The sequence below is a fragment of the Chiloscyllium plagiosum genome, unplaced genomic scaffold (genome assembly GCF_037043375.1).
Source record: "Chiloscyllium plagiosum isolate Xiang-an unplaced genomic scaffold, Cpla_swu_hap1 HiC_scaffold_21, whole genome shotgun sequence".
Lineage (NCBI taxonomy): Eukaryota > Metazoa > Chordata > Chondrichthyes > Orectolobiformes > Hemiscylliidae > Chiloscyllium > Chiloscyllium plagiosum.
Window position 1 is genome coordinate 49,548,246 of NW_028270159.1, and position 27,814 is coordinate 49,576,059.

Below are 27,814 nucleotides of genomic sequence, written 5' to 3' on the forward strand. Positions count from 1 at the left end.
GCCGGGAGTCTGAGTCAACACTGAGGCCGGGAGTCTGAGTCCGTACTGAGGCCGGGAGTCTGAGTCCGTGCTGAGGCCGGGGGTCTGAGACCACACTGAGGCCGGGAGTCTGAGTCCACACTGAGGCCGGGAGTCTGAGTCCGTGCTGAGGCCGGGGGTCTGAGACCACACTGAGGCCGGGAGTATGAGTCCACACTGAGGCCGGGAGTCTGAGTCCACACTGAGGCCGGGAGTCTGAGTCCACGATGAGGCCGGGAGTCTGAGTCCACGCTGAGGCCGGGAGTCTGAGCCCCACACTGAGGGCAGGAGTCTGAGTCCGTACTGAGGCCGGGAGTCTGAGTCCGTGCTGAGGCCGGGGGTCTGAGACCACACTGAGGCCGGGAGTCTGAGTCCACGCTGAGGCCGGGAGTCTGAGTCCACACTGAGGCCGGGAGTCTGAGTCCACACTGAGGCCGGGAGTCTGAGTCCGTACTGAGGCCGGGAGTCTGAGTCCGTGCTGAGGCCGGGGGTCTGAGACCACACTGAGGCCGGGAGTCTGAGTCCACGCTGAGGCCGGGAGTCTGAGTCCACACTGAGGCCGGGAGTCTGAGTCCCTGCTGAGTCCGTGATCTGAGTCCACACTGAGGCCGGGAGTCTGAGTCCACGCTGAGGCCGGGAGTCTGAGTCCACACTGAGGCCGGGAGTCTGAGTCCACACTGAGGCCGGGAGTCTGAGTCCACGCTGAGGCTGGGGGTCTGAGTCCACACTGAGGCTGGGAGTCAGAGTCCACACTGAGGCCGGGAGTCTGAGTCCACACTGAGGCTGGGAGTCAGAGTCCACACTGAGGCCCGTGTCTGAGTCCACACTGAGGCCGGGAGTCTGAGTCCACGCTGAGGCCGGGAGTCAGAGTCCACACTCAGGCCCGGAGACTGAGTCCACTTTGAGGCCGGGAGTCTGAGTCCGTGCAGAGGCCAGGAGTCTGAGTCCGCAGTGAGGCCGGGAGAATGAGTCCGTGCTGAGGCCGGGAGTCTGAGTCCACTTTGAGGCAGTGAGTCTGAGTCCACACTGAGGCCAGGAGTCTGAGTCCACACTGAGGCCGGGAGTCTGAGTCCGTGCTGAGGCCGGGGGTCTGAGTCCACACTGAGGCCGGGAGTCTGAGTCCGTGCAGAGGCCGGGAGTCGGAGTCCGTGCTGAGGCCGGGAGTTTGAGTCCACACTGAGGCCGGGAGTCTGAGTCCACACTGAGGCCGGGAGTCTGAGTCCACACTGAGGCCCGGAGTCTGAGTCCACACTGCGGCCGGGAGTCAGAGCCCACACTGAGGCCCGGAGACTGAGTCCACTTTGAGGCCGGGAGTCTGAGTCCGTGCAGAGGCCAGGAGTCTGAGTCCACAGTGAGGCCGGGAGAATGAGTCCGTGCTGAGGCCGGGAGTCTGAGTCCACTTTGAGGCAGTGAGTCTGAGTCCACACTGAGGCTGGGAGTCTGAGTCCACACTGAGGCCGGGGGTCTGAGTCCGTGCAGAGGCCGGGAGTCTGAGTCCACACTGAGGCCGGGAGTCTGAGTCCGTGCTGAGGCCGGGAGTCTGAGTCCACACTGAGGCCGGGAGTCGGAGTCCGTGCTGAGGCCGGGAGTCTGGGTCCACACTGAGGCCGGGAGTCTGAGTCCGTGCTGAGGCCGGGGTTCTGAGTCCACTTTGAGGCTGGGAGTCTGAGTCCACACTGAGGCCACGAGTCTGAGTCCACACTGAGGCCGGGAGAATGAGTCCGTGCTGGGGCCAGGTGTCTGAGACTGTGCTGAGGCCAGGAGTCTGAGTCCACACTGTGGCCGGAAGTCTGAGTCCACACTGAGGCTGGGAGTCAGAGTCCACACTGAGGCCGGGAGTCTGAGTCCACAATGAGGCTGGGAGTCTGAGTACACACTGAGGCCGGGAGTCTGAGTCCGTGCTGCGGCCGGGAGTCTGAGTCCGTGCAGAGGCCAGGAGTCTGAGTCCACACTGAGGCTGGGAGTCTGAGTACACACTGAGGCCGGGAGTCTGAGTCCGTGCTGAGGCCAGGAGTCTGAGTCCACACTGAGGCTGGGAGTCTGAGTACACACTGAGGCCGGGAGTCTGAGTCCGTGCTGCGGCCGGGAGTCTGAGTCCGTGCAGAGGCCAGGAGTCTGAGTCCACACTTAGGTCGGAAGTCTGAGTCCACAATGAGGCCGTGAGTCTGAGTCCACACTGAGGCCGGGAGTCTGAGTCCACACTGAGGCCGGGAGTCTGAGTCCACGCTGAGGCCGGGAGTCAGAGTCCACACTGAGGCCGGGAGTCTGAGTCCACGCTGAGTCCAGGAGTCAGAGTCCACACTGAGGCCGGGAGTCTGAGTCCATGCAGAGGCCAGGAGTCTGAGTCCATACTGAGGCCGGAAATTTGACTCCACACTGAGGCCGGAGGTCTGAGTCCACTTTGAGACCGTGAGTCTGAGTCCGTGCTGAGGCCGGGAGTCTGAGACCACACTGAGGCCGGGAGTCTGAGTCCGTGCTGAGGCCGGGAGTCTGAGACCACACTGAGGCCGGGAGTCTGAGTCCACACTGAGGACGGGAGTCTGAGTCCGTGCTGAGGCCGGGAGTCTGAGTCCACACTGAGGCCGGGAGTCTGAGACCACAATGAGGCCGGGTGTCTGAGTCCACGCAGAGGCCGGGAGTCTGAGTCCACACTGAGGCCGGGTGTCTGAGTACGAGCAGAGGCCGGGAGTCTGAGTTCACGCTGAGTCCGGGAGTCTGAGTCCAAACTGAGGCCGGGAATCTGAGTCCACACTGAGGCCGGGAGTCTGAGTCCGCACTGAGGCTGGGAGTCTGAGTCTGTGCTGAGGCCGGTAGCCAGAGAGTGTGCTGAGGCCGGGACTCGGAGTGTGTGATGAGGCCGAGAGGCAGAGTCCGTGCTGAGGCCGGGAGTCTGAGTCCACGCTGAGGCCGGGAGTCTGAGTCCACACTGAGGCCGGGAGTCTGAGTCCGTGCTGAGGCCGGGAGTCCGAGACCACACTGAGGCCGGGAGTCTGAGTCCACACTGAGGCCGGGGGTCTGAGTCCACACTGAGGCCAGGAGACTGAGTCAACACTGAGGCCGGGGGTCTGAGTCAACACTGAGGCCGGGGGTCTGAGTCCACACTGAGGCCAGGAGTCTGAGTCCGTGCTTTGGCCGGGAGTCTGAGTCCACACTGAGGCCGGGGGTCTGAGTCCACACTGAGGCCGGGAGTCTGAGTCCAATTTGAGGCCGGGAGTCGGAGTCCGTGCTGAGGCCGGGAGTCTGAGTCCACACTGAGGCCAGGAGTCTGAGTCCACACTGAGGCCGGGAGTCTGAGTCCACACTGAGGCCGGGAGTCTGAGTCCACACTGAGGCCGGGAGTCTGAGTCCACGCTGAGGCCGGGAGTCTGAGTCCACACTGAGTCCGGGAGTCTGTGTCCACGCTGAGGCCGGGAGTCTGAGTCCACACTGAGGCCGGGAGTCTGAGTCCACGCTGAGGCCGGGAGTCTGAGTCCACACGGAGGCTGGGAGTCTGAGTCCGTACTGAGGCCGGGAGTCTGAGTCCACACTGAGGCCGGGAGTCTGAGTCCACGCTGAGGCCGGGAGTCTGAGTCCGTGCTGAGGCCGGGGGTCTGAGTCCACACTGAGGCAGGGAGTCTGAGTCCGTGCAGAGGTCGGGAGTCGGAGTCCGTGCTGAGGCCGGGAGTTTGAGTCCACACTGAGGCCGGGAGTCTGAGTCCACACTGAGGCCGGGAGTCTGAGTCCGCACTGAGGCCCGGAGTCTGAGTCCACACTGCGGCCGGGAGTCAGAGTCCACACTGAGGCCCGGAGACTGAGTCCACTTTGAGGCCGGGAGTCTGAGTCCGTGCAGAGGCCAGGAGTCTGAGTCCACAGTGAGGCCGGGAGAATGAGTCCGTGCTGAGGCCGGGAGTCTGAGTCCACTTTGAGGCAGTGAGTCTGAGTCCACACTGAGGCTGGGAGTCTGAGTCCACACTGAGGCCGGGGGTCTGAGTCCGTGCAGAGGCCGGGAGTCTGAGTCCACACTGAGGCCGGGAGTCTGAGTCCGTGCTGAGGCCGGGAGTCTGAGTCCACACTGAGGCCGGGAGTCGGAGTCCATGCTGAGGCCGGGAGTCTGGGTCCACACTGAGGCCGGGAGTCTGAGTCAACACTGAGGCCGGGAGTCTGAGTCCGTGCTGAGGCCGGGGGTCTGAGTCCACTTTGAGGCCGGGAGTCTGAGTCCACACTGAGGCCACGAGTCTGAGTCCACACTGAGGCCACGAGTCTGAGTCCACACTGAGGCCGGGAGAATGAGTCCGTGCTGGGGCCAGGAGTCGGAGTCCGTGCTGAGGCCAGGTGTCTGAGACTGTGCTGAGGCCAGGAGTCTGAGTCCACACTGTGGCCGGAAGTCTGAGTCCACACTGAGGCTGGGAGTCAGAGTCCACACTGAGGCCGGGAGTCTGAGTCCACACTGAGGCTGGGAGTCAGAGTCCACACTGAGGCCGGGAGTCTGAGTCCACAATGAGGCCTGGAGTCTGAGTCCACACTGTGGCCAGGAGTCTGAGTCCGTGCTGAGGCCAGGAGTCTGAGTCCACACTGAGGCCGGGAGTCTGAGTCCGTGCTGCGGCCGGGAGTCTGAGTCCACGCTGAGGCCGGGTGTCTGAGTCCACAATGAGGCCGTGAGTCTGAGTCCACACTGAGGCCGGGAGTCTGAGTCCACACTGAGGCCGGGTGTCTGAGTCCACACTGAGGCCGGGAGTCTGAGTCCACGCTGAGGCCGGGTGTCTGAGTCCACACTGAGGCCGGGTGTCTGAGTCCACACTTAGGCCGGAAGTCTGAGTCCACAATGAGGCCGTGAGTCTGAGTCCACAATGAGGCCGTGAGTCTGAGTCCACACTGAGGCCGGGAGTCAGAGTCCACACTGAGGCCGGGAGTCTGAGTCCACGCTGAGTCCAGGAGTCAGAGTCCACACTGAGGCCGGGAGTCTGAGTCCACGCTGAATCCAGGAGTCAGAGTCCACACTGAGGCCGGGAGTCTGAGTCCACGCTGAGTCCAGGAGTCAGAGTCCACACTGAGGCCGGGAGTCAGAGTCCACACTGAGGCCGGGAGTCTGAGTCCACGCTGAGTCCAGGAGTCAGAGTCCACACTGAGGCCGGGAGTCTGAGTCCATGCAGAGGCCAGGAGTCTGAGTCCATACTGAGGCCGGGAATTTGACTCCACACTGAGGCCGGAGGTCTGAGTCCACTTTGAGACCGTGAGTCTGAGTACGAGCAGAGGCCGGGTGTCTGAGACCACACTGAGGCCGGGAGTCTGAGTCCACACTGAGGACGGGAGTCTGAGTCCGTGCTGAGGCCGGGAGTCTGAGTCCACACTGAGGCCGGGAGTCTGAGACCACAATGAGGCCGGGTGTCTGAGTCCACGCAGAGGCCGGGAGTCTGAGTCCACACTGAGGCCGGGTGTCTGAGTACGAGCAGAGGCCGGGAGTCTGAGTTCACGCTGAGTCCGGGAGTCTGAGTCCACACTGAGGCCGGGAGTCTGAGTCCAAACTGAGGCCGGGAATCTGAGTCCACACTGAGGCCGGGAGTCTGAGTCCGCACTGAGGCTGGGAGTCTGAGTCTGTGCTGAGGCCGGTAGCCAGAGAGTGTGCTGAGGCCGGGACTCGGAGTGTGTGATGAGGCCGAGAGGCAGAGTCCGTGCTGAGGCCGGGAGTCTGAGTCCACGCTGAGGCCGGGAGTCTGAGTCCGTGCTGAGGCCGGGAGTCCGAGTCCGTGCTGAGGCCGGGAGTCTGAGTCCACACTGAGGCCGGGAGTCTGAGTCCACGCTGAGGCCGGGAGTCTGAGTCCACACTGAGGCCAGGAGTCTGAGTCCACGCTGAGGCTGGGGGTCTGAGTCCACACTGAGGCCGGGAGTCTGAGTCCACACTGAGGCCGGGGGTCTGAGTCCACACTGAGGCCGGGAGTCTGAGTCCGTACTGAGGCCGCGGGTCTGAGTCCACACTGAGGCCGGGAGTCTGAGTCCGTACTGAGGCCGGGAGTCTGAGTCCACACTGAGGCCGGGTGTCTGAGTCCACACTGAGGCCGGGAGTCTGAGTCCGTACTGAGGCCGGGAGTCTGAGTCCGTACTGAGGCCGGGAGTCTGAGTCCACACTGAGGCCGGGACTCTGAGTCCACACTGAGGCCGGGAGTCTGAGTCCACACTGAGGCCGGGAGTCTGAGTCCACACTGAGGCCGGGAGTCTGAGTCCGTACTGAGGCCGGGAGTCTGAGTCCGTGCTGAGGCCGGGGGTCTGAGACCACACTGAGGCCGGGAGTCTGAGTCCACGCTGAGGCCGGGAGTCGGAGTCCGTGCTGAGGCCGGGAGTCTGAGTCCACGCTGAGGCTGGGGGTCTGAGTCCACACTGAGGCCGGGAGTCTGAGTCCACACTGAGGCCGGGAGTCTGAGTCCACACTGAGGCCGGGAGTCTGAGTCCATGCTGAGGCCAGGAGTCTGAGTCCACGCTGAGGCCGGGAGTCTGAGTCCACACTGAGGCCGGGAGTCTGAGTCCACGCTGAGGCCGGGAGTCTGAGTCCACGCTGAGGCCGGGAGTCTGAGTCCACACTGAGGCCGGGAGTCTGAGTCCACACTGAGGCCGGGAGTCTGAGTCCACGCTGAGGCTGGGGGTCTGAGTCCACACTGAGGCCGGGAGTCTGAGTCCACACTGAGGCCGGGAGTCTGAGTCCACACTGAGGCTGGGAGTCAGAGTCCACACTGAGGCCGGGAGTCTGAGTCCACACTGAGGCCGGGGTTCTGAGACCACACTGAGGCCGGGAGTCTGAGTCCACACGGAGGCTGGGAGTCTGAGTCCGTGCTGCACCCGGGAGTCTGAGTCCGTGCAGAGGCCGGGAGTCTGAGACCGTGCTGAGGCCAGGAGTCCGAGTCCACACTGAGGCCGGGAGTCTGAGTCCACGCTGAGGCCGGGAGTCTGAGTCCACACTGCGGCCGGGAGTCAGAGTCCACACTCAGGCCCGGAGACTGAGTCCACTTTGAGGCCGGGAGTCTGAGTCCGTGCAGAGGCCAGGAGTCTGAGTCCGCAGTGAGGCCGGGAGAATGAGTCCGTGCTGAGGCCGGGAGTCTGAGTCCACTTTGAGGCAGTGAGTCTGAGTCCACACTGAGGCCAGGAGTCTGAGTCCACACTGAGGCCGGGAGTCTGAGTCCACACTGAGGCCGGGAGTCTGAGTCCACACTGAGGACGGGAGTCTGAGTCCGTGCTGAGGCCGGGAGTCTGAGTCCACACTGAGGCCGGGAGTCTGAGACCACAATGAGGCCGGGTGTCTGAGTCCACGCAGAGGCCGGGAGTCTGAGTCCACACTGAGGCCGGGTGTCTGAGTACGAGCAGAGGCCGGGAGTCTGAGTTCACGCTGAGTCCGGGAGTCTGAGTCCACACTGAGGCCGGGAGTCTGAGTCCAAACTGAGGCCGGGAATCTGAGTCCACACTGAGGCCGGGAGTCTGAGTCCGCACTGAGGCTGGGAGTCTGAGTCCACACTGAGGCCAGGAGTCTGAGTCCACACTGAGGCCGGGAGTCTGAGTCCGCACTGAGGCTGGGAGTCTGAGTCTGTGCTGAGGCCGGTAGCCAGAGAGTGTGCTGAGGCCGGGACTCGGAGTGTGTGATGAGGCCGAGAGGCAGAGTCCGTGCTGAGGCCGGGAGTCTGAGTCCACGCTGAGGCCGGGAGTCTGAGTCCGTGCTGAGGCCGGGAGTCCGAGTCCGTGCTGAGGCCGGGAGTCTGAGTCCACACTGAGGCCGGGAGTCTGAGTCCACACTGAGGCCAGGAGTCTGAGTCCACGCTGAGGCCGGGAGTCTGAGTCCACACTGAGGCCAGGAGTCTGAGTCCACGCTGAGGCTGGGGTTCTGAGTCCACACTGAGGCCGGGAGTCTAAGTCCACACTGAGGCCGGGGGTCTGAGTCCACACTGAGGCCGGGAGTCTGAGTCCGTACTGAGGCCGCGGGTCTGAGTCCACACTGAGGCCGGGAGTCTGAGTCCGTACTGAGGCCGGGAGTCTGAGTCCACGCTGAGGCCGGGAGTCTGAGTCCACACTGAGGCCGGGAGTCTGAGTCCACACTGAGGCCGGGGGTCTGAGTCCACACTGAGGCCGGGAGTCTGAGTCCGTACTGAGGCCGGGAGTCTGAGTCCACACTGAGGCCGGGACTCTGAGTCCACACTGAGGCCGGGAGTCTGAGTCCACACTGAGGCCGGGAGTCTGAGTCCACACTGAGGCCGGGAGTCTGAGTCCGTGCTGAGGCCGGGAGTCTGAGTCCACACGGAGGCTGGGAGTCTGAGTCCGTACTGAGGCCGGGAGTCTGAGTCCGTGCTGAGGCCGGGGGTCTGAGACCACACTGAGGCCGGGAGTCTGAGTCCACACTGAGGCCGGGAGTCTGAGTCCGTGCTGAGGCCGGGGGTCTGAGACCACACTGAGGCCGGGAGTCTGAGTCCACGCTGAGGCCGGGAGTCGGAGTCCGTGCTGAGGCCGGGAGTCTGAGTCCACGCTGAGGCCGGGAGACAGAGTCCACACTGAGGCCGGGAGTCTGAGTCCACACTGAGGCCGGGAGTCTGAGTCCACACTGAGGCCGGGAGTCTGAGTCCACGCTGAGGCCGGGAGTCGGAGTCCGTGCTGAGGCCGGGAGTCTGAGTCCACGCTGAGGCTGGGGGTCTGAGTCCACACTGAGGCCGGGAGTCTGAGTCCACACTGAGGCCGGGAGTCTGAGTCCATGCTGAGGCCAGGAGTCTGAGTCCACGCTGAGGCCGGGAGTCTGAGTCCACACTGAGGCCGGGAGTCTGAGTCCACGCTGAGGCCGGGAGTCTGAGTCCACGCTGAGGCCGGGAGTCTGAGTCCACACTGAGGCCGGGAGTCTGAGTCCACACTGAGGCCGGGAGTCTGAGTCCACGCTGAGGCTGGGGGTCTGAGTCCACACTGAGGCCGGGAGTCTGAGTCCACACTGAGGCCGGGAGTCTGAGTCCACACTGAGGCTGGGAGTCAGAGTCCACACTGAGGCCGGGAGTCTGAGTCCACACTGAGGCCGGGGTTCTGAGACCACACTGAGGCCGGGAGTCTGAGTCCACACGGAGGCTGGGAGTCAGAGTCCACACTGAGGCCGGGAGTCTGAGTCCGTGCTGCACCCGGGAGTCTGAGTCCGTGCAGAGGCCGGGAGTCTGAGACCGTGCTGAGGCCAGGAGTCCGAGTCCACACTGAGGCCGGGAGTCTGAGTCCACGCTGAGGCCGGGAGTCTGAGTCCACACTGAGGCCCGGAGTCTGAGTCCACACTGCGGCCGGGAGTCAGAGTCCACACTCAGGCCCGGAGACTGAGTCCACTTTGAGGCCGGGAGTCTGAGTCCGTGCAGAGGCCAGGAGTCTGAGTCCGCAGTGAGGCCGGGAGAATGAGTCCGTGCTGAGGCCGGGAGTCTGAGTCCACTTTGAGGCAGTGAGTCTGAGTCCACACTGAGGCCAGGAGTCTGAGTCCACACTGAGGCCGGGAGTCTGAGTCCACACTGAGGCCGGGAGTCTGAGTCCGTGCAGAGGCCGGGAGTCGGAGTCCGTGCTGAGGCCGGGAGTTTGAGTCCACACTGAGGCCGGGAGTCTGAGTCCACACTGAGGCCGGGAGTCTGAGTCCACACTGAGGCCCGGAGTCTGAGTCCACACTGCGGCCGGGAGTCAGAGTCCACACTGAGGCCCGGAGACTGAGTCCACTTTGAGGCCGGGAGTCTGAGTCCGTGCAGAGGCCAGGAGTCTGAGTCCACAGTGAGGCCGGGAGAATGAGTCCGTGCTGAGGCCGGGAGTCTGAGTCCACTTTGAGGCAGTGAGTCTGAGTCCACACTGAGGCTGGGTGTCTGAGTCCACACTGAGGCCGGGGGTCTGAGTCCGTGCTGAGGCCGGGAGTCTGAGTCCACACTGAGGCCGGGAGTCTGAGTCCGTGCTGAGGCCGGGAGTCTGAGTCCACACTGAGGCCGGGAGTCGGAGTCCGTGCTGAGGCCGGGAGTCTGGGTCCACACTGAGGCCGGGAGTCTGAGTCAACACTGAGGCCGGGAGTCTGAGTCCGTGCTGAGGCCAGGAGTCTGAGTCCACACTGAGGCTGGGAGTCTGAGTACACACTGAGGCCGGGAGTCTGAGTCCGTGCTGCGGCCGGGAGTCTGAGTCCGTGCAGAGGCCAGGAGTCTGAGTCCACACTGAGGCCGGGAGTCTGAGTCCACACTGAGGCTGGGAGTCTGAGTCCACACTGAGGCCCGTGTCTGAGTCCACACTGAGGCCGGGAGTCTGAGTCCACGCTGAGGCCGGGAGTCAGAGTCCACACTGAGGCCGGGAGTCTGAGTCCACGCTGAGGCCAGGAGTCAGAGTCCACACTGAGGCCGCGAGTCTGAGTCCATGCAGAGGCCAGGAGTCTGAGTCCATACTGAGGCCGGGAGTCTGAGTCCACACTGAGGACGGGAGTCTGAGTCCACTTTGAGACCGTGAGTCTGAGTCCGTGCTGAGGCCGGGAGTCTGAGACCACACTGAGGCCGGGAGTCTGAGTCCGTGCTGAGGCCGGGAGTCTGAGACCACACTGAGGCCGGGAGTCTGAGTCCACACTGAGGCCGGGAGTCTGAGTCCACACTGAGGACGGGAGTCTGAGTCCGTGCTGAGGCCGGGAGTCTGAGTCCACACTGAGGCCGGGAGTCTGAGACCACAATGAGGCCGGGTGTCTGAGTCCACGCAGAGGCCGGGTGTCTGAGTCCACACTGAGGCCGGGTGTCTGAGTACGAGCAGTGGCCGGGAGTCTGAGTTCACGCTGAGTCCGGGAGTCTGAGTCCACACTGAGGCCGGGAGTCTGAGTCCAAACTGAGGCCGGGAATCTGAGTCCACACTGAGGCCGGGAGTCTGAGTCCGCACTGAGGCTGGGAGTCTGAGTCCGTGCTGAGGCTGGGGGTCTGAGTCCACACTGAGGCCGGGAGTCTGAGTCCACACTGAGGCCGGGGGTCTGAGTCCACACTGAGGCCGGCAGTCTGAGTCCGAGCTGAGGCCGGGAGTCCGAGTCCGTGCTGAGGCCGGGAGTCTGAGTCCACACTGAGGCCGGGAGTCTGAGTCCACGCTGAGGCCGGGAGTCTGAGTCCACACTGAGGCCAGGAGTCTGAGTCCGTGCTGAGGCCGGGAGTCTGAGTCCACGCTGAGGCCGGGAGTCTGAGTCCACACTGAGGCCGGGAGTCTGAGTCCGAGCTGAGGCCGGGAGTCCGAGTCCGTGCTGAGGCCGGGAGTCTGAGTCCACAATGAGGCCGGGAGTCTGAGTCCACGCTGAGGCCGGGAGTCTGAGTCCACACTGAGGCCAGGAGTCTGAGTCCGTGCTGAGGCCGGGAGTCTGAGTCCACGCTGAGGCTGGGGGTCTGAGTCCACACTGAGGCCGGGAGTCTGAGTCCACACTGAGGCCGGGGGTCTGAGTCCACACTGAGGCCGGGAGTCTGAGTCCGTACTGAGGCCGGGAGTCTGAGTCCACACTGAGGCCGGGGGTCTGAGTCCGTGCTGAGGCCGGGAGTCTGAGTCCACACTGAGGCCGGGAGTCTGAGTCCGTGCTGAGGCCGGGAGTCTGAGTCCACACTGAGGCCGGGAGTATGAGTCCACACTGAGGCCGGGAGTCTGAGTCCACACTGAGGCCGGGAGTCTGAGTCCACGCTGAGGCCGGGAGTCGGAGTCCGTGCTGAGGCCGGGGGTCTGAGACCACACTGAGGCCGGGAGTCTGAGTCCACACTGAGGCCGGGAGTCTGAGTCCACATTGAGGCCGGTAGTCTGAGACCATGCTGAGGCCAGGAGTCTGAGTCCACACTGAGGCCGGGAGTCTGAGTCCCTGCTGAGTCCGTGATCTGAGTCCACACAGAGGCCGGGAGTCTGAGTCCACACTGAGGCTGGGAGTCAGAGTCCACACTGAGGCCGGGAGTCTGAGTCCACGCTGAGGCCGGGAGTCTGAGTCCACACTGAGGCCGGGAGTCTGAGTCCACACTGAGGCCGGGAGTCTGAGTCCACACTGAGGCCGGGAGTCTGAGTCCACACTGAGGCCGGGAGTCTGAGTCCACGCTGAGGCCGGGAGTCTGAGTCCACACTGAGGCCGGGAGTCTGAGTCCACACTGAGGCCGGGAGTCTGAGTCCACACTGAGGCCGGGAGTCTGAGTCCACACTGAGGCTGGGAGTCAGAGTCCACACTGAGGCCGGGAGTCTGAGTCCACACTGAGGCCGGGGGTCTGAGACCACACTGAGGCCGGGAGTCTGAGTCCACACGGAGGCTGGGAGTCTGAGTCCACACTGAGGCCGGGAGTCTGAGTCCGTGCTGCACCCGGGAGTCTGAGTCCGTGCAGAGGCCGGGAGTCTGAGTCCACACTGAGGCCGGGAGTCTGAGACCGTGCTGAGGCCAGGAGTCCGAGTCCACACTGAGGCCGGGAGTCTGAGTCCACGCTGAGGCCGGGAGTCTGAGTCCACACTGAGGCCCGGAGTCTGAGTCCACACTGCGGCCGGGAGTCAGAGTCCACACTCAGGCCCGGAGACTGAGTCCACTTTGAGGCCGGGAGTCTGAGTCCGTGCAGAGGCCAGGAGTCTGAGTCCGCAGTGAGGCCGGGAGAATGAGTCCGTGCTGAGGCCGGGAGTCTGAGTCCACTTTGAGGCAGTGAGTCTGAGTCCACACTGAGGCCAGGAGTCTGAGTCCACACTGAGGCCGGGAGTCTGAGTCCGTGCTGAGGCCGGGGGTCTGAGTCCACACTGAGGCCGGGAGTCTGAGTCCACACTGAGGCCGGGAGTCTGAGTCCACACTGAGGCCGGGAGTTTGAGTCCACACTGAGGCCGGGAGTCTGAGTCCACACTGAGGCCGGGAGTCTGAGTCCGCACTGAGGCCCGGAGTCTGAGTCCACACTGCGGCCGGGAGTCAGAGTCCACACTGAGGCCCGGAGACTGAGTCCACTTTGAGGCCGGGAGTCTGAGTCCGTGCAGAGGCCAGGGGTCTGAGTCCACAGTGAGGCCGGGAGAATGAGTCCGTGCTGAGGCCGGGAGTCTGAGTCCACTTTGAGGCAGTGAGTCTGAGTCCACACTGAGGCTGGGAGTCTGAGTCCACACTGAGGCCGGGGGTCTGAGTCCGTGCAGAGGCCGGGAGTCTGAGTCCACACTGAGGCCGGGAGTCTGAGTCCGTGCTGAGGCCGGGAGTCTGAGTCCACACTGAGGCCGGGAGTCGGAGTCCGTGCGGAGGCCGGGAGTCTGGGTCCACACTGAGGCCGGGAGTCTGAGTCAACACTGAGGCCGGGAGTCTGAGTCCGTGCTGAGGCCAGGGGTCTGAGTCCACTTTGAGGCCGGGAGTCTGAGTCCACACTGAGGCCGGGAGAATGAGTCCACACTGAGGCCACGAGTCTGAGTCCACACTGAGGCCACGAGTCTGAGTCCACACTGAGGCCGGGAGTCGGAGTCCGTGCTGAGGCCGGGAGTCTGGGTCCACACTGAGGCCGGGAGTCTGAGTCAACACTGAGGCCGGGAGTCTGAGTCCGTGCTGAGGCCAGGAGTCTGAGTCCACACTGAGGCTGGGAGTCTGAGTACACACTGAGGCCGGGAGTCTGAGTCCGTGCTGCGGCCGGGAGTCTGAGTCCGTGCAGAGGCCAGGAGTCTGAGTCCACACTGAGGCCGGGAGTCTGAGTCCACACTGAGGCTGGGAGTCTGAGTCCACACTGAGGCCCGTGTCTGAGTCCACACTGAGGCCGGGAGTCTGAGTCCACGCTGAGGCCGGGAGTCAGAGTCCACACTGAGGCCGGGAGTCTGAGTCCACGCTGAGGCCAGGAGTCAGAGTCCACACTGAGGCCGGGAGTCTGAGTCCATGCAGAGGCCAGGAGTCTGAGTCCATACTGAGGCCGGGAGTCTGAGTCCACACTGAGGACGGGAGTCTGAGTCCACTTTGAGACCGTGAGTCTGAGTCCGTGCTGAGGCCGGGAGTCTGAGACCACACTGAGGCCGGGAGTCTGAGTCCGTGCTGAGGCCGGGAGTCTGAGACCACACTGAGGCCGGGAGTCTGAGTCCACACTGAGGCCGGGAGTCTGAGTCCACACTGAGGACGGGAGTCTGAGTCCGTGCTGAGGCCGGGAGTCTGAGTCCACACTGAGGCCGGGAGTCTGAGACCACAATGAGGCCGGGTGTCTGAGTCCACGCAGAGGCCGGGTGTCTGAGTCCACACTGAGGCCGGGTGTCTGAGTACGAGCAGTGGCCGGGAGTCTGAGTTCACGCTGAGTCCGGGAGTCTGAGTCCACACTGAGGCCGGGAGTCTGAGTCCAAACTGAGGCCGGGAATCTGAGTCCACACTGAGGCCGGGAGTCTGAGTCCGCACTGAGGCTGGGAGTCTGAGTCCGTGCTGAGGCTGGGGGTCTGAGTCCACACTGAGGCCGGGAGTCTGAGTCCACACTGAGGCCGGGGGTCTGAGTCCACACTGAGGCCGGGAGTCTGAGTCCACACTGAGGCCAGGAGTCTGAGTCCACGCTGAGGCCGGGAGTCTGAGTCCACACTGAGGCCAGGAGTCTGAGTCCACGCTGAGGCCGGGAGTCTGAGTCCACGCTGAGGCCGGGAGTCTGAGTCCACACTGAGGCCAGGAGTCTGAGTCCGTGCTGAGGCCGGGAGTCTGAGTCCACGCTGAGGCCGGGAGTCTGAGTCCACACTGAGGCCGGGAGTCTGAGTCCGAGCTGAGGCCGGGAGTCCGAGTCCGTGCTGAGGCCGGGAGTCTGAGTCCACAATGAGGCCGGGAGTCTGAGTCCACGCTGAGGCCGGGAGTCTGAGTCCACACTGAGGCCAGGAGTCTGAGTCCGTGCTGAGGCCAGGAGTCTGAGTCCACGCTGAGGCTGGGGGTCTGAGTCCACACTGAGGCCGGGAGTCTGAGTCCACACTGAGGCCGGGGGTCTGAGTCCACACTGAGGCCGGGAGTCTGAGTCCGTACTGAGGCCGGGAGTCTGAGTCCACACTGAGGCCGGGGGTCTGAGTCCGTGCTGAGGCCGGGAGTCTGAGTCCACACTGAGGCCGGGGGTCTGAGTACACACTGAGGCCGGGAGTCTGAGTCCGTGCTGAGGCCGGGAGTCTGAGTCCACACGGAGGCTGGGAGTCTGAGTCCGTACTGAGGCCGGGAGTCTGAGTCCACACTGAGGCCGGGAGTCTGAGTCCGTACTGAGGCCGGGAGTCTGAGTCCGTACTGAGGCCGGGAGTCTGAGTCCACACTGAGGCCGGGAGTCTGAGTCCGTGCTGAGGCCGGGGGTCTGAGACCACACTGAGGCCGGGAGTCTGAGTCCACACTGAGGCCGGGAGTCTGAGTCCGTGCTGAGGCCGGGGGTCTGAGACCACACTGAGGCCGGGAGTATGAGTCCACACTGAGGCCGGGAGTCTGAGTCCGTACTGAGGCCGGGAGTCTGAGTCCACACTGAGGCCGGGAGTCTGAGTCCGTACTGAGGCCGGGAGTCTGAGTCCGTACTGAGGCCGGGAGTCTGAGTCCACACTGAGGCCGGGAGTCTGAGTCCACGCTGAGGCCGGGGGTCTGAGACCACACTGAGGCCGGGAGTCTGAGTCCACACTGAGGCCGGGAGTCTGAGTCCGTGCTGAGGCCGGGGGTCTGAGTCCACACTGAGGCCGGGAGTATGAGTCCACACTGAGGCCGGGAGTCTGAGTCCACACTGAGGCCGGGAGTCTGAGTCCACGCTGAGGCCGGGAGTCGGAGTCCGTGCTGAGGCCGGGGGTCTGAGACCACACTGAGGCCGGGAGTCTGAGTCCACACTGAGGCCGGGAGTCTGAGTCCACATTGAGGCCGGTAGTCTGAGACCATGCTGAGGCCAGGAGTCTGAGTCCACACTGAGGCCGGGAGTCTGAGTCCCTGCTGAGTCCGTGATCTGAGTCCACACAGAGGCCGGGAGTCTGAGTCCACACTGAGGCTGGGAGTCAGAGTCCACACTGAGGCCGGGAGTCTGAGTCCACGCTGAGGCCGGGAGTCTGAGTCCACACTGAGGCCGGGAGTCTGAGTCCACACTGAGGCCGGGAGTCTGAGTCCACGCTGAGGCTGGGGGTCTGAGTCCACACTGAGGCCGGGAGTCTGAGTCCACACTGAGGCCGGGAGTCTGAGTCCACACTGAGGCTGGGAGTCAGAGTCCACACTGAGGCCGGGAGTCTGAGTCCACACTGAGGCCGGGGGTCTGAGACCACACTGAGGCCGGGAGTCTGAGTCCACACGGAGGCTGGGAGTCTGAGTCCACACTGAGGCCGGGAGTCTGAGTCCGTGCTGCACCCGGGAGTCTGAGTCCGTGCAGAGGCCGGGAGTCTGAGTCCACACTGAGGCCGGGAGTCTGAGACCGTGCTGAGGCCAGGAGTCCGAGTCCACACTGAGGCCGGGAGTCTGAGTCCACGCTGAGGCCGGGAGTCTGAGTCCACACTGAGGCCCGGAGTCTGAGTCCACACTGCGGCCGGGAGTCAGAGTCCACACTCAGGCCCGGAGACTGAGTCCACTTTGAGGCCGGGAGTCTGAGTCCGTGCAGAGGCCAGGAGTCTGAGTCCGCAGTGAGGCCGGGAGAATGAGTCCGTGCTGAGGCCGGGAGTCTGAGTCCACTTTGAGGCAGTGAGTCTGAGTCCACACTGAGGCCAGGAGTCTGAGTCCACACTGAGGCCGGGAGTCTGAGTCCGTGCTGAGGCCGGGGGTCTGAGTCCACACTGAGGCCGGGAGTCTGAGTCCACACTGAGGCCGGGAGTCTGAGTCCACACTGAGGCCGGGAGTTTGAGTCCACACTGAGGCCGGGAGTCTGAGTCCACACTGAGGCCGGGAGTCTGAGTCCGCACTGAGGCCCGGAGTCTGAGTCCACACTGCGGCCGGGAGTCAGAGTCCACACTGAGGCCCGGAGACTGAGTCCACTTTGAGGCCGGGAGTCTGAGTCCGTGCAGAGGCCAGGGGTCTGAGTCCACAGTGAGGCCGGGAGAATGAGTCCGTGCTGAGGCCGGGAGTCTGAGTCCACTTTGAGGCAGTGAGTCTGAGTCCACACTGAGGCTGGGAGTCTGAGTCCACACTGAGGCCGGGGGTCTGAGTCCGTGCAGAGGCCGGGAGTCTGAGTCCACACTGAGGCCGGGAGTCTGAGTCCGTGCTGAGGCCGGGAGTCTGAGTCCACACTGAGGCCGGGAGTCGGAGTCCGTGCGGAGGCCGGGAGTCTGGGTCCACACTGAGGCCGGGAGTCTGAGTCAACACTGAGGCCGGGAGTCTGAGTCCGTGCTGAGGCCAGGGGTCTGAGTCCACTTTGAGGCCGGGAGTCTGAGTCCACACTGAGGCCGGGAGAATGAGTCCACACTGAGGCCACGAGTCTGAGTCCACACTGAGGCCACGAGTCTGAGTCCACACTGAGGCCGGGAGAATGAGTCCGTGCTGGGGCCAGGAGTCGGAGTCCGTACTGAGGCCAGGTGTCTGAGACTGTGCTGAGGCCAGGAGTCTGAGTCCACACTGTGGCTGGAAGTCTGAGTCCACACTGAGGCTGGGAGTCAGAGTCCACACTGAGGCCGGGTGTCTGAGTCCGTGCTGAGGCCAGGAGTCTGAGTCCACACTGTGGCCGGAAGTCTGAGTCCACAATGAGGCCGGGAGTCTGAGTCCGTGCTGAGGCCAGGAGTCTGAGTCCACACTGAGGCTGGGAGTCTGAGTACACACTGAGGCCGGGAGTCTGAGTCCGTGCTGCGGCCGGGAGTCTGAGTCCGTGCAGAGGCCAGGAGTCTGAGTCCAAACTTAGGCCGGAAGTCTGAGTCCACAATGAGGCCGTGAGTCTGAGTCCACACTGAGGCCGGGAGTCTGAGTCCACACTGAGGCTGGGAGTCAGAGTCCACACTGAGGCCCGTGTCTGAGTCCACACTGATGCCGGGAGTCAGAGTCCACACTGAGGCCCGTGTCTGAGTCCACACTGAGGCCGGGGGTCTGAGTCCACACTGAGGCCGGGAGTCTGAGTCCACGCTGAGGCCGGGTGTCTGAGTCCACACTGAGGCCGGGAGTCTGAGTCCACACTGAGGCCGGGAGTCAGAGTCCACACTGAGGCCGGGAGTCTGAGTCCACGCTGAGGCCAGGAGTCAGAGTCCACACTGAGGCCGGGAGTCTGAGTCCATGCAGAGGCCAGGAGTCTGAGTCCATACTGAGGCCGGGAATTTGACTCCACACTGAGGCCGGAGGTCTGAGTCCACTTTGAGACCGTGAGTCTGAGTACGAGCAGAGGCCGGGAGTCTGAGACCACACTGAGGCCGGGAGTCTGAGTCCACACTGAGGCCGGGAGTCTGAGACCACACTGAGGCCGGGAGTCTGAGTCCACACTGAGGCCGGGAGTCTGAGTCCACACTGAGGCCGGGAGTCTGAGACCACACTGAGGCCGGGAGTCTGAGACCACACTGAGGCCGGGAGTCTGAGACCACAATGAGGCCGGGTGTCTGAGTCCACGCAGAGGCCGGGAGTCTGAGTCCACACTGAGGCCGGGAGTCTGAGTCCACACTGAGGCCGGGAGTCTGAGTCCGCACTGAGGCCGGGAGTCTGAGTCCACACTGAGGCCGGGAGTCTGAGTCTGTGCTGAGGCCGGTAGCCAGAGAGTGTGCTGAGGCCGGGACTCGGAGTGTGTGATGAGGCCGAGAGGCAGAGTCCGTGCTGAGGCCGGGAGTCTGAGTCCACGCTGAGGCCGGGAGTCTGAGTCCACACTGAGGCCGGGAGTCTGAATCCACACTGAGGCCGGGTGTCTGAGTCCACACTGAGGCCGGGAGTCTGAGTCCACACTGAGGCCGGGAGTCTGAGTCCGTGCAGAGGCCGGGAGTCTGAGTCCACACTGAGGCCGGGAGTCTGAGTCCACACTGAGGCCGGGAGTCTGAGTCCGTGCTGAGGCCGGGGGCCGGAGTGTGTGCTGAGGCCGGGAGTCGGAGTGTGTGATGAGGCCGGGAGTTGTAGTCCGTGCTGAGGCCGGGAGTCGGAGAGTGTGCTGAGGCCGGGAGTCTGAGTGTGGGCTCAGGCCGAGAGTTGGAGTGTGTGATGAGGCTGGGAGTCGGAGTCCGTGCTGAGGCCGGGAGTCTGAGTGTGTGATGAGGCCGGGAGTCGGAGTGTGTGATGAGGCCGAGAGTGTGAGTCGGTGCTGAGGCCGGGAGTCGGAGTACGTGCTGAGGCCGGGAGTCTGAGTCCACGTTGAGGCCGGGAGTCAGAGTCCACACTGAGGCCGGGAGTCTGAGTCCACACTGAGGCCGGGATCTGAGTCCACACTGAGGCCGGGAGTCTGAGTCCACACTGAGGCCGGGAGTCTGAGTCCGTACTGAGGCCGGGAGTCTGAGTCCACACTGAGGCCGGGAGTCTGAGTCCGTACTGAGGCCGGGAGTCTGAGTCCACACTGAGGCCGGGAGTCTGAGTCCACACTGAGGCTGGGAGTCTGAGTCCGTACTGAGGCCGGGAGTCTGAGACCGTACTGAGGCCGGGAGTCTGAGTCCGTGCTGAGGCCGGGAGTCTGAGACCGTACTGAGGCCGGGAGTCTGAGTCCGTGCTGAGGCCAGGAGTCTGAGACCGTGCTGAGGCCAGGAGTCCGAGTCCACACTGAGGCCAGGAGTCTGAGTCCACACTGAGGCCGGGAGTCTGAGTCCGTGCTGAGGCCGGGAGTCTGAGTCCGTGCAGAGGCCGGGAGTCGGAGTCCGTGCTGAGGCCGGGAGTCTGAGTCCACACTGAGGCCCGGAGACTGAGTCCACTTTGAGGCCGGGAGTCTGAGTCCGTGCAGAGGCCAGGAGTCTGAGTCCACAGTGAGGCCGGGAGAATGAGTCCGTGCTGAGGCCGGGAGTCTGAGTCCACTTTGAGGCAGTGAGTCTGAGTCCACACTGAGGCTGGGAGTCTGAGTCCACACTGAGGCCGGGGGTCTGAGTCCGTGCAGAGGCCGGGAGTCTGAGTCCACACTGAGGCCGGGAGTCTGAGTCCGTGCTGAGGCCGGGAGTCTGAGTCCACACTGAGGCCGGGAGAATGAGTCCGTGCTGAGGCCGGGAGTCTGAGTCCACTTTGAGGCAGTGAGTCTGAGTCCACACTGAGGCCTGGAGTCTGAGTCCACACTGAGGCCGGGAGTCTGAGTCCGTGCTGAGGCCGGGAGTCTGAGTCCACACTGAGGCTGGGAGTCTGAGTCCACACTGAGGCCGGGGGTCTGAGTCCGTGCAGAGGCCGGGAGTCTGAGTCCACACTGAATCCGGGAGTCGGAGTCCGTGCTGAGGCCGGGAGTCTGAGTCCGTGCAGAGGCCGGGAGTCTGAGACCGTGCTGAGGCCAGGAGTCCGAGTCCACACTGAGGCCGGGAGTCTGAGTCCGTGCTGAGGCCGGGAGTCTGAGTCCACACTGAGGCCGGGAGTCTGAGTCCACACTGAGGCCGGGATTCTGGGTCCACACTGAGGCCGGGAGTCTGAGTCAACACTGAGGCCGGGAGTCTGAGTCCGTGCTGAGGCCGGGGGTCTGAGTCCACTTTGAGGCCGGGAGTCTGAGTCCACACTGAGGCCGGGAGAATGAGTCCACACTGAGGCCACGAGTCTGAGTCCACACTGAGGCCACGAGTCTGAGTCCACACTGAGGCCGGGAGAATGAGACTGTGCTGAGGCCAGGAGTCTGAGTCCACACTGTGGCCGGAAGTCTGAGTCCACAGTGAGGCTGGGAGTCAGAGTCCACACTGAGGCCGGGTGTCTGAGTCCGTGCTGAGGCCGGGAGTCTGAGACCATGCTGAGGCCAGGAGTCTGAGTCCACACTGTGGCCGGAAGTCTGAGTCCACAATGAGGCCGGGAGTCTGAGTCCACACTGAGGCTGGGAGTCTGAGTCCACAATGAGGCCGTGAGTCTGAGTCCACAATGAGGCCGGGAGTCTGAGTCCGTGCTGAGGCCAGGAGTCTGAGTCCACACTGAGGCTGGGAGTCTGAGTCCACAATGAGGCCGTGAGTCTGAGTCCACAATGAGGCCGGGAGTCTGAGTCCACACTGAGGCTGGGAGTCTGAGTCCACAATGAGGCCGTGAGTCTGAGTCCACAATGAGGCCGGGAGTCTGAGTCCACACTGAGGCTGGGAGTCTGAGTCCACAATGAGGCCGTGAGTCTGAGTCCACACTGAGGCCGGGTGTCTGAGTCCACGCTGAGGCCGGGAGTCTGAGTCCACACTGAGGCCGGGAGTCTGAGTCCACGCTGAGGCCGGGGGTCTGAGTCCACACTGAGGCCAGGAGTCGGAGTCCGTGCTGAGGCCGGGAGTCTGAGTCCGTGCAGAGGCCAGGAGTCTGAGTCCACACTTAGGCCGGAAGTCTGAGTCCACACTGAGGCCAGGAGTCTGAGTCCACACTGCGGCCGGGAGTCAGAGTCCACACTGAGGCCCGGAGACTGAGTCCACTTTGAGGCCGGGAGTCTGAGTCCGTGCTGAGGCCGGGAGTCTGAGTCCACTTTGAGGCAGTGAGTCTGAGTCCACACTGAGGCCAGGAGTCTGAGTCCACACTGAGGCCGGGAGTCTGAGTCCGTGCTGAGGCCGCGAGTCTGAGTCCGTGCAGAGGCCGGGAGTCGGAGTCCGTGCTGAGGCCGGGAGTCTGAGTCCACACTGAGGCCGGGAGTCTGAGTCCACACTGAGGCCGGGAGTCTGAGACCGTGCTGAGGCCGGGAGTCTGAGTCCACACTGAGGCCGGGAGTCTGAGTCCACACTGAGGCCGGGAGTCTGAGTCCACACTGAGGCCCGGAGTCTGAGTCCACACTGCGGCCGGGAGTCAGAGTCCACACTGAGGCCCGGAGACTGAGTCTACTTTGAGGCCGGGAGTCTGAGTCCGTGCAGAGGCCAGGAGTCTGAGTCCACTTTGAGGCAGTGAGTCTCAGTCCACACTGAGGCTGGGAGTCTGAGTCCACACTGAGGCCGGGGGTCTGAGTCCGTGCAGAGGCCGGGAGTCTGAGTCCACACTGAGGCCGGGAGTCTGAGTCCGTGCTGAGGCCGGGAGTCTGAGTCCACACTGAGGCCGGGAGAATGAGTCCGTGCTGAGGCCGGGAGTCTGAGTCCACTTTGAGGCAGTGAGTCTGAGTCCACACTGAGGCTGGGAGTCTGAGTCCACACTGAGGCCGGGGGTCTGAGTCCGTGCAGAGGCCGGGAGTCTGAGTCCACACTGAGGCCTGGAGTCTGAGTCCGTGCTGAGGCCGGGAGTCTGAGTCCACACTGAGGCCGGGAGTCGGAGTCCGTGCTGAGGCCGGGAGTCTGGGTCCACACTGAGGCCGGGAGTCTGAGTCAACACTGAGGGCGGGAGTCTGAGTCCGTGCTGAGGCCGGGGGTCTGAGTCCACTTTGAGGCCGGGAGTCTGAGTCCACACTGAGGCCGGGAGAATGAGTCCACACTGAGGCCACGAGTCTGAGTCCACACTGAGGCCACGAGTCTGAGTCCACACTGAGGCCGGGAGAATGAGTCCGTGCTGGGGCCAGGAGTCGGAGTCCGTGCTGAGGCCAGGTGTCTGAGACCGTGCTGAGGCCGGGAGTCTGAGTCCACAATGAGGCCGGGAGTCTGAGTCCACACTGTGGCCAGGAGTCTGAGTCCGTGCTGAGGCCGGGAGTCTGAGTCCGTGCTGAGGCCAGGAGTCTGAGTCCACACTGAGGCTGGGAGTCTGAGTCCACACTGATGCTGGGAGTCAGAGTCCACACTGAGGCCGGGTGTCTGAGTCCGTGCTGAGGCCGGGAGTCTGAGACCATGCTGAGGCCAGGAGTCTGAGTCCACACTGTGGCCGGAAGTCTGAGTCCACAATGAGGCCGGGAGTCTGAGTCCACACTGTGGCCAGGAGTCTGAGTCCGTGCTGAGGCCAGGAGTCTGAGTCCACACTGAGGCTGGGAGTCTGAGTACACACTGAGGCCGGGAGTCTGAGTCCGTGCAGAGGCCAGGAGTCTGAGTCCACACTTAGGCCGGAAGTCTGAGTCCACAATGAGGCCGTGAGTCTGAGTCCACACTGAGGCCGGGAGTCTGAGTCCACACTGAGGCTGGGAGTCTGAGTCCACGCTGAGGCCAGGAGTCAGAGTCCACACTGAGGCCGGGAGACTGAGTCCACGCTGAGGCCAGGAGTCAGAGTCCACACTGAGGCCGGGAGTCTGAGTCCATGCAGAGGCCAGGAGTCTGAGTCCATACTGAGGCCGGGAATTTGACTCCACACTGAGGCCGGAGGTCTGAGTCCACTTTGAGACCGTGAGTCTGAGTCCGTGCTGAGGCCGGGAGTCTGAGACCACACTGAGGCCGGGAGTCTGAGTCCGTGCTGAGGCCGGGAGTCTGAGACCACACTGAGGCCGGGAGTCTGAGTCCACACTGAGGACGGGAGTCTGAGTCCGTGCTGAGGCCGGGAGTCTGAGTCCACACTGAGGCCGGGAGTCTGAGACCACAATGAGGCCGGGTGTCTGAGTCCACCCAGAGGCCGGGAGTCTGAGTCCACACTGAGGCCGGGTGTCTGAGTACGAGCAGAGGCCGGGAGTCTGAGTTCACGCTGAGTCCGGGAGTCTGAGTCCACACTGAGGCCGGGAGTCTGAGTCCAAACTGAGGCCGGGAATCTGAGTCCACACTGAGGCCAGGAGTCTGAGTCCGCACTGAGGCTGGGAGTCTGAGTCTGTGCTGAGGCCGGTAGCCAGAGAGTGTGCTGAGGCCAGGACTCGGAGTGTGTGATGAGGCCGAGAGGCAGAGTCCGTGCTGAGGCCGGGAGTCTGAGTCCACGCTGAGGCCGGGAGTCTGAGTCCAAACTGAGGCCGGGAGTCTGAGTCCACACTGAGGCCGGGAGTCTGAGTCCGTGCTGAGGCCGGGAGTCCGAGTCCGTGCTGAGGCCGGGAGTCTGAGTCCACACTGAGGCCGGGAGTCTGAGTCCACGCTGAGGCCGGGAGTCTGAGTCCACACTGAGGCCGGGAGTCTGAGTCCACACTGAGGCCGGGAGTCTGAGTCCGTGCTGAGGCCGGGAGTCTGAGTCCACACTGAGGCCGGGAGTCTGAGTCCGTGCTGAGGCCGGGGGTCTGAGTCCACACTGAGGCCGGGAGTCTGAGTCCACACTGAGGCCGGGAGTCTGAGTCCGTGCTGAGGCCGGGAGCCGGAGTGTGTGCTGAGGCCGGGAGTCGGAGTGTGTGATGAGGCCGGGAGTTGTAGTCCGTGCTGAGGCCGGGAGTCGGAGAGTGTGCTGAGGCCGAGAGTTGGAGTGTGTGATGAGGCCGGGAGTCGGAGTCCGTGCTGAGGCCGGGAGTCTGAGTGTGTGCTGAGGCCGAGAGTTGGAGTGTGTGATGAGGCCGGGAGTCGGAGTCCGTGCTGAGGCCGGGAGTCTGAGTGTGTGATGAGGCCGGGAGTCGGAGTCCGTGCTGAGGCCGGGAGTCTGAGTCCACGTTGAGGCCGGGAGTCAGAGTCCACACTGAGGCCGGGAGTCTGAGTCCACACTGAGGCCGGGAGTCTGAGTCCACGCTGAGGCCGGGAGTCTGAGTCCGTGCTGAGGCCGGGATCTGAGTCCACACTGAGGCCGGGAGAATGAGTCCACGCTGAGGCCGGGAGTCTGAGTCCACACTGAGGCCGGGAGTCTGAGTCCGTGCTGAGGCCGGGATCTGAGTCCACACTGAGGCCGGGAGTCTGAGTCCACACTGAGGCCGGAAGTCTGAGTCCACACTGAGGCCGGAAGTCTGAGTCCACACTGAGGCCGGGAGTCAGAGTCCACACTGAGGCCGGGAGTCTGAGTCCACGCTGAGGCCGGGAGTCTGAGTCCACACTGAGGCCGGGAGTCTGAGTCCGTACTGAGGCCGGGAGTCTGAATCCGTGCAGAGGCCGGGAGTCTGAGTCCACACTGAGGTCGGGGGTCTGAGACCACACTGAGGCCGGGAGTCTGAGTCCACACGGAGGCTGGGAGTCTGAGTCCACACTGAGGCCGGGAGTCTGAGTCCGTGCTGCGCCCGGGAGTCTGAGTCCGTGCTGAGGCCAGGAGTCCGAGTCCACACTGAGGCCGGGAGTCTGAGTCCACGCTGAGGCCGGGAGTCTGAGTCCACACTGAGGCCCGGAGTCTGAGTCCACACTGCGGCCGGGAGTCAGAGTCCACACTGAGGCCCGGAGACTGAGTCCACTTTGAGGCCGGGAGTCTGAGTCCGTGCAGAGGCCAGGAGTCTGAGTCCACAGTGAGGCCGGGAGAATGAGTCCGTGCTGAGGCCGGGAGTCTGAGTCCACTTTGAGGCAGTGAGTCTGAGTCCACACTGAGGCCACGAGTCTGAGTCCACACTGAGGCCACGAGTCTGAGTCCGTGCTGAGGCCGGGAGTCTGAGTCCGTGCAGAGGCCGGGCGTCTGAGTCCGTGCTGAGGCCGGGAGTCTGAGTCCACACTGAGGCCGGGAGAATGAGTCCACTTTGAGGCCGGGAGTCTGAGTCCACACTGAGGCCGGGAGTCTGAGTCCACGCTGAGGCCGGGTGTCTGGGTCCACACTGAGGCCGGGAGTCTGAGTCCACACTGAGGCCGGGAGTCTGAGTCCACACTGAGGCCGGGAGTCGGAGTCCACACTGAGGCCGGGAGTCGGAGTCCACACTGAGGCCGGGAGTCTGAGTCCACACTGAGGCCGGGAGTCTGAGTCCACACTGAGGCCGGGAGTCTGAGTCCACACTGAGGCCGGGTGTCTGAGTACGAGCAGAGGCCGGGAGTCGGAGTCCGTGCTGAGGCCGGGAGTCGGAGTCCGTGCTGAGGCCGGGAGTCTGAGTCCACGCTGAGGCCGGGAGTCTGAGTCCACGCTGAGGCCGGGAGTCTGAGTCCACACTGAGGCCGGGAGTCGGAGTCCGTGCTGAGGCCGGGAGTCTGAGTCCACACTGAGGCCAGGAGTCGGAGTCCACACTGAGGCCGGGAGTCTGAGTCCACACTGAGGCCGGGAGTCGGAGTCCACGCTGAGGCCAGGAGTCGGAGTCCACACTGAGGCCGGGAGTCTGAGTCCACTTTGAGGCCGGGAGTCTGAGTCCACACTGAGGCCGGGAGTCTGAGTCCGTGCTGAGGCCGGGAGTCTGGGTCCACACTGAGGCCGGGGGTCTGAGTCCACACTGAGGCCGGGAGTCTGAGTCCGTGCTGAGGCCGGGGGTCTGAGTCCACTTTGAGGCCGGGAGTCTGAGTCCACACTGAGGCCGGGAGTCTGAGTCCGTGCTGAGGCCGGGAGTCTGGGTCCACACTGAGGCCGGGAGTCTGAGTCAACACTGAGGCCGGGGGTCTGAGTCCACACTGAGGCCGGGAGTCTGAGTCCGTGCTGAGGCCGTGAGTTGAGTTCTTGCTGAGGCCGGGAGTCAGAGTGCGTGCTAAGGCTGGGAGTCTGAGTCCACACTGAGGCCACGAGTCTGAGTCCACACTGAGGCCGGGAGAATGAGTCCGTGCTGGGGCCAGGAGTCGGAGTCCGTGCTGAGGCCAGGTGTCTGAGACCGTGCTGAGGCCAGGAGTCTGAGTCCACACTGTGGCCGGAAGTCTGAGTCCACAATGAGGCCGGGAGTCTGAGTCCGTGCTGAGGCCGGGGGTCTGAGTCCACATTGAGGCCGGGCGTCTGAGTCCGTGCTGAGGCCGTGAGTTGAGTTCTTGCTGAGGCCGGGAGTCAGAGTGCGTGCTAAGGCTGGGAGTCTGAGTCCACACTGAGGCCACGAGTCTGAGTCCACACTGAGGCTGGGAGTCTGAGTCCACACTGTGGCCGGAAGTCTGAGTCCACACTGAGGCCGGGAGTCTGAGTCCGTGCTGAGGCCGGGGGTCTGAGTCCACTTTGAGGCCGGGAGTCTGAGTCCACTTTGAGGCCGGGAGTCTGAGTCCACACTGAGGCCGGGAGTCTGAGTCCGTGCTGAGGCCGGGAGTCTGAGTCCACTTTGAGGCCGGGAGTCTGAGTCCACACTGAGGCCGGGAGTCTGAGTCCGTGCTGAGGCCGGGAGTCTGGGTCCACACTGAGGCCGGGGGTCTGAGTCCACACTGAGGCCGGGAGTCTGAGTCCACGCTGAGGCCGGGAGTCTGAGTCCACGCTGAGGCCGGGAGTCTGAGTCCACACTGAGGCCGGGAGTCGGAGTCCGTGCTGAGGCCGGGAGTCTGAGTCCACACTGAGGCCAGGAGTCGGAGTCCACACTGAGGCCGGGAGTCTGAGTCCACACTGAGGCCGGGAGTCGGAGTCCACGCTGAGGCCAGGAGTCGGAGTCCACACTGAGGCCGGGAGTCTGAGTCCACACTGAGGCCGGGAGTCGGAGTCCACGCTGAGGCCAGGAGTCGGAGTCCACACTGAGGCCGGGAGTCTGAGTCCACACTGAGGCCGGGAGTCTGAGTCCGTGCTGAGGCCGGGAGTCTGGGTCCACACTGAGGCCGGGAGTCTGAGTCAACACTGAGGCCGGGGGTCTGAGTCCACACACTGTGGCCGGAAGTCTGAGTCCACACTGAGGCCGGGAGTCTGAGTCCGTGCTGAGGCCGGGGGTCTGAGTCCACTTTGAGGCCGGGAGTCTGAGTCCACACTGAGGCCGGGAGTCTGAGTCCGTGCTGAGGCCGGGAGTCTGGGTCCACACTGAGGCCGGGAGTCTGAGTCAACACTGAGGCCGGGGGTCTGAGTCCACACTGAGGCCGGGAGTCTGAGTCCGTGCTGAGGCCGTGAGTTGAGTTCTTGCTGAGGCCGGGAGTCAGAGTGCGTGCTAAGGCTGGGAGTCTGGGTCCACACTGAGGCCACGAGTCTGAGTCCACACTGAGGCCGGGAGAATGAGTCCGTGCTGGGGCCAGGAGTCGGAGTCCGTGCTGAGGCCAGGTGTCTGAGACCGTGCTGAGGCCAGGAGTCTGAGTCCACACTGTGGCCGGACGTCTGAGTCCGTGCTGAGGCCGGGGGTCTGAGTCCACACTGAGGCCGGACGTCTGAGTCCGTGCTGAG

General features: G+C 64.1%; 1 protein-coding gene across 1 annotated transcript in view; it reads right to left on the reverse strand.

Moving 5' to 3' along the window:
• Positions 1-27,814, reverse strand: part of LOC148146143 (uncharacterized) — a 135,238-nt gene that overhangs the window by 72,566 nt on the left and 34,858 nt on the right. Inside the window, 19 exon segments of the mRNA XM_087998691.1 lie at positions 10,795-11,332; positions 11,643-11,831; positions 14,441-14,930; positions 15,318-15,505; positions 15,541-15,716; positions 15,917-16,463; positions 16,615-16,904; positions 17,440-17,679; positions 17,866-18,077; positions 18,163-18,377; positions 18,604-18,781; positions 19,083-19,651; positions 19,737-20,462; positions 23,489-23,543; positions 23,845-24,024; positions 24,251-24,475; positions 24,513-25,033; positions 25,560-25,760; positions 26,708-27,208. Of these exon segments, the coding sequence (XP_087854817.1) occupies positions 10,795-11,332; positions 11,643-11,831; positions 14,441-14,930; positions 15,318-15,505; positions 15,541-15,716; positions 15,917-16,463; positions 16,615-16,904; positions 17,440-17,679; positions 17,866-18,077; positions 18,163-18,377; positions 18,604-18,781; positions 19,083-19,651; positions 19,737-20,462; positions 23,489-23,543; positions 23,845-24,024; positions 24,251-24,475; positions 24,513-25,033; positions 25,560-25,760; positions 26,708-27,208 (6,241 nt within the window).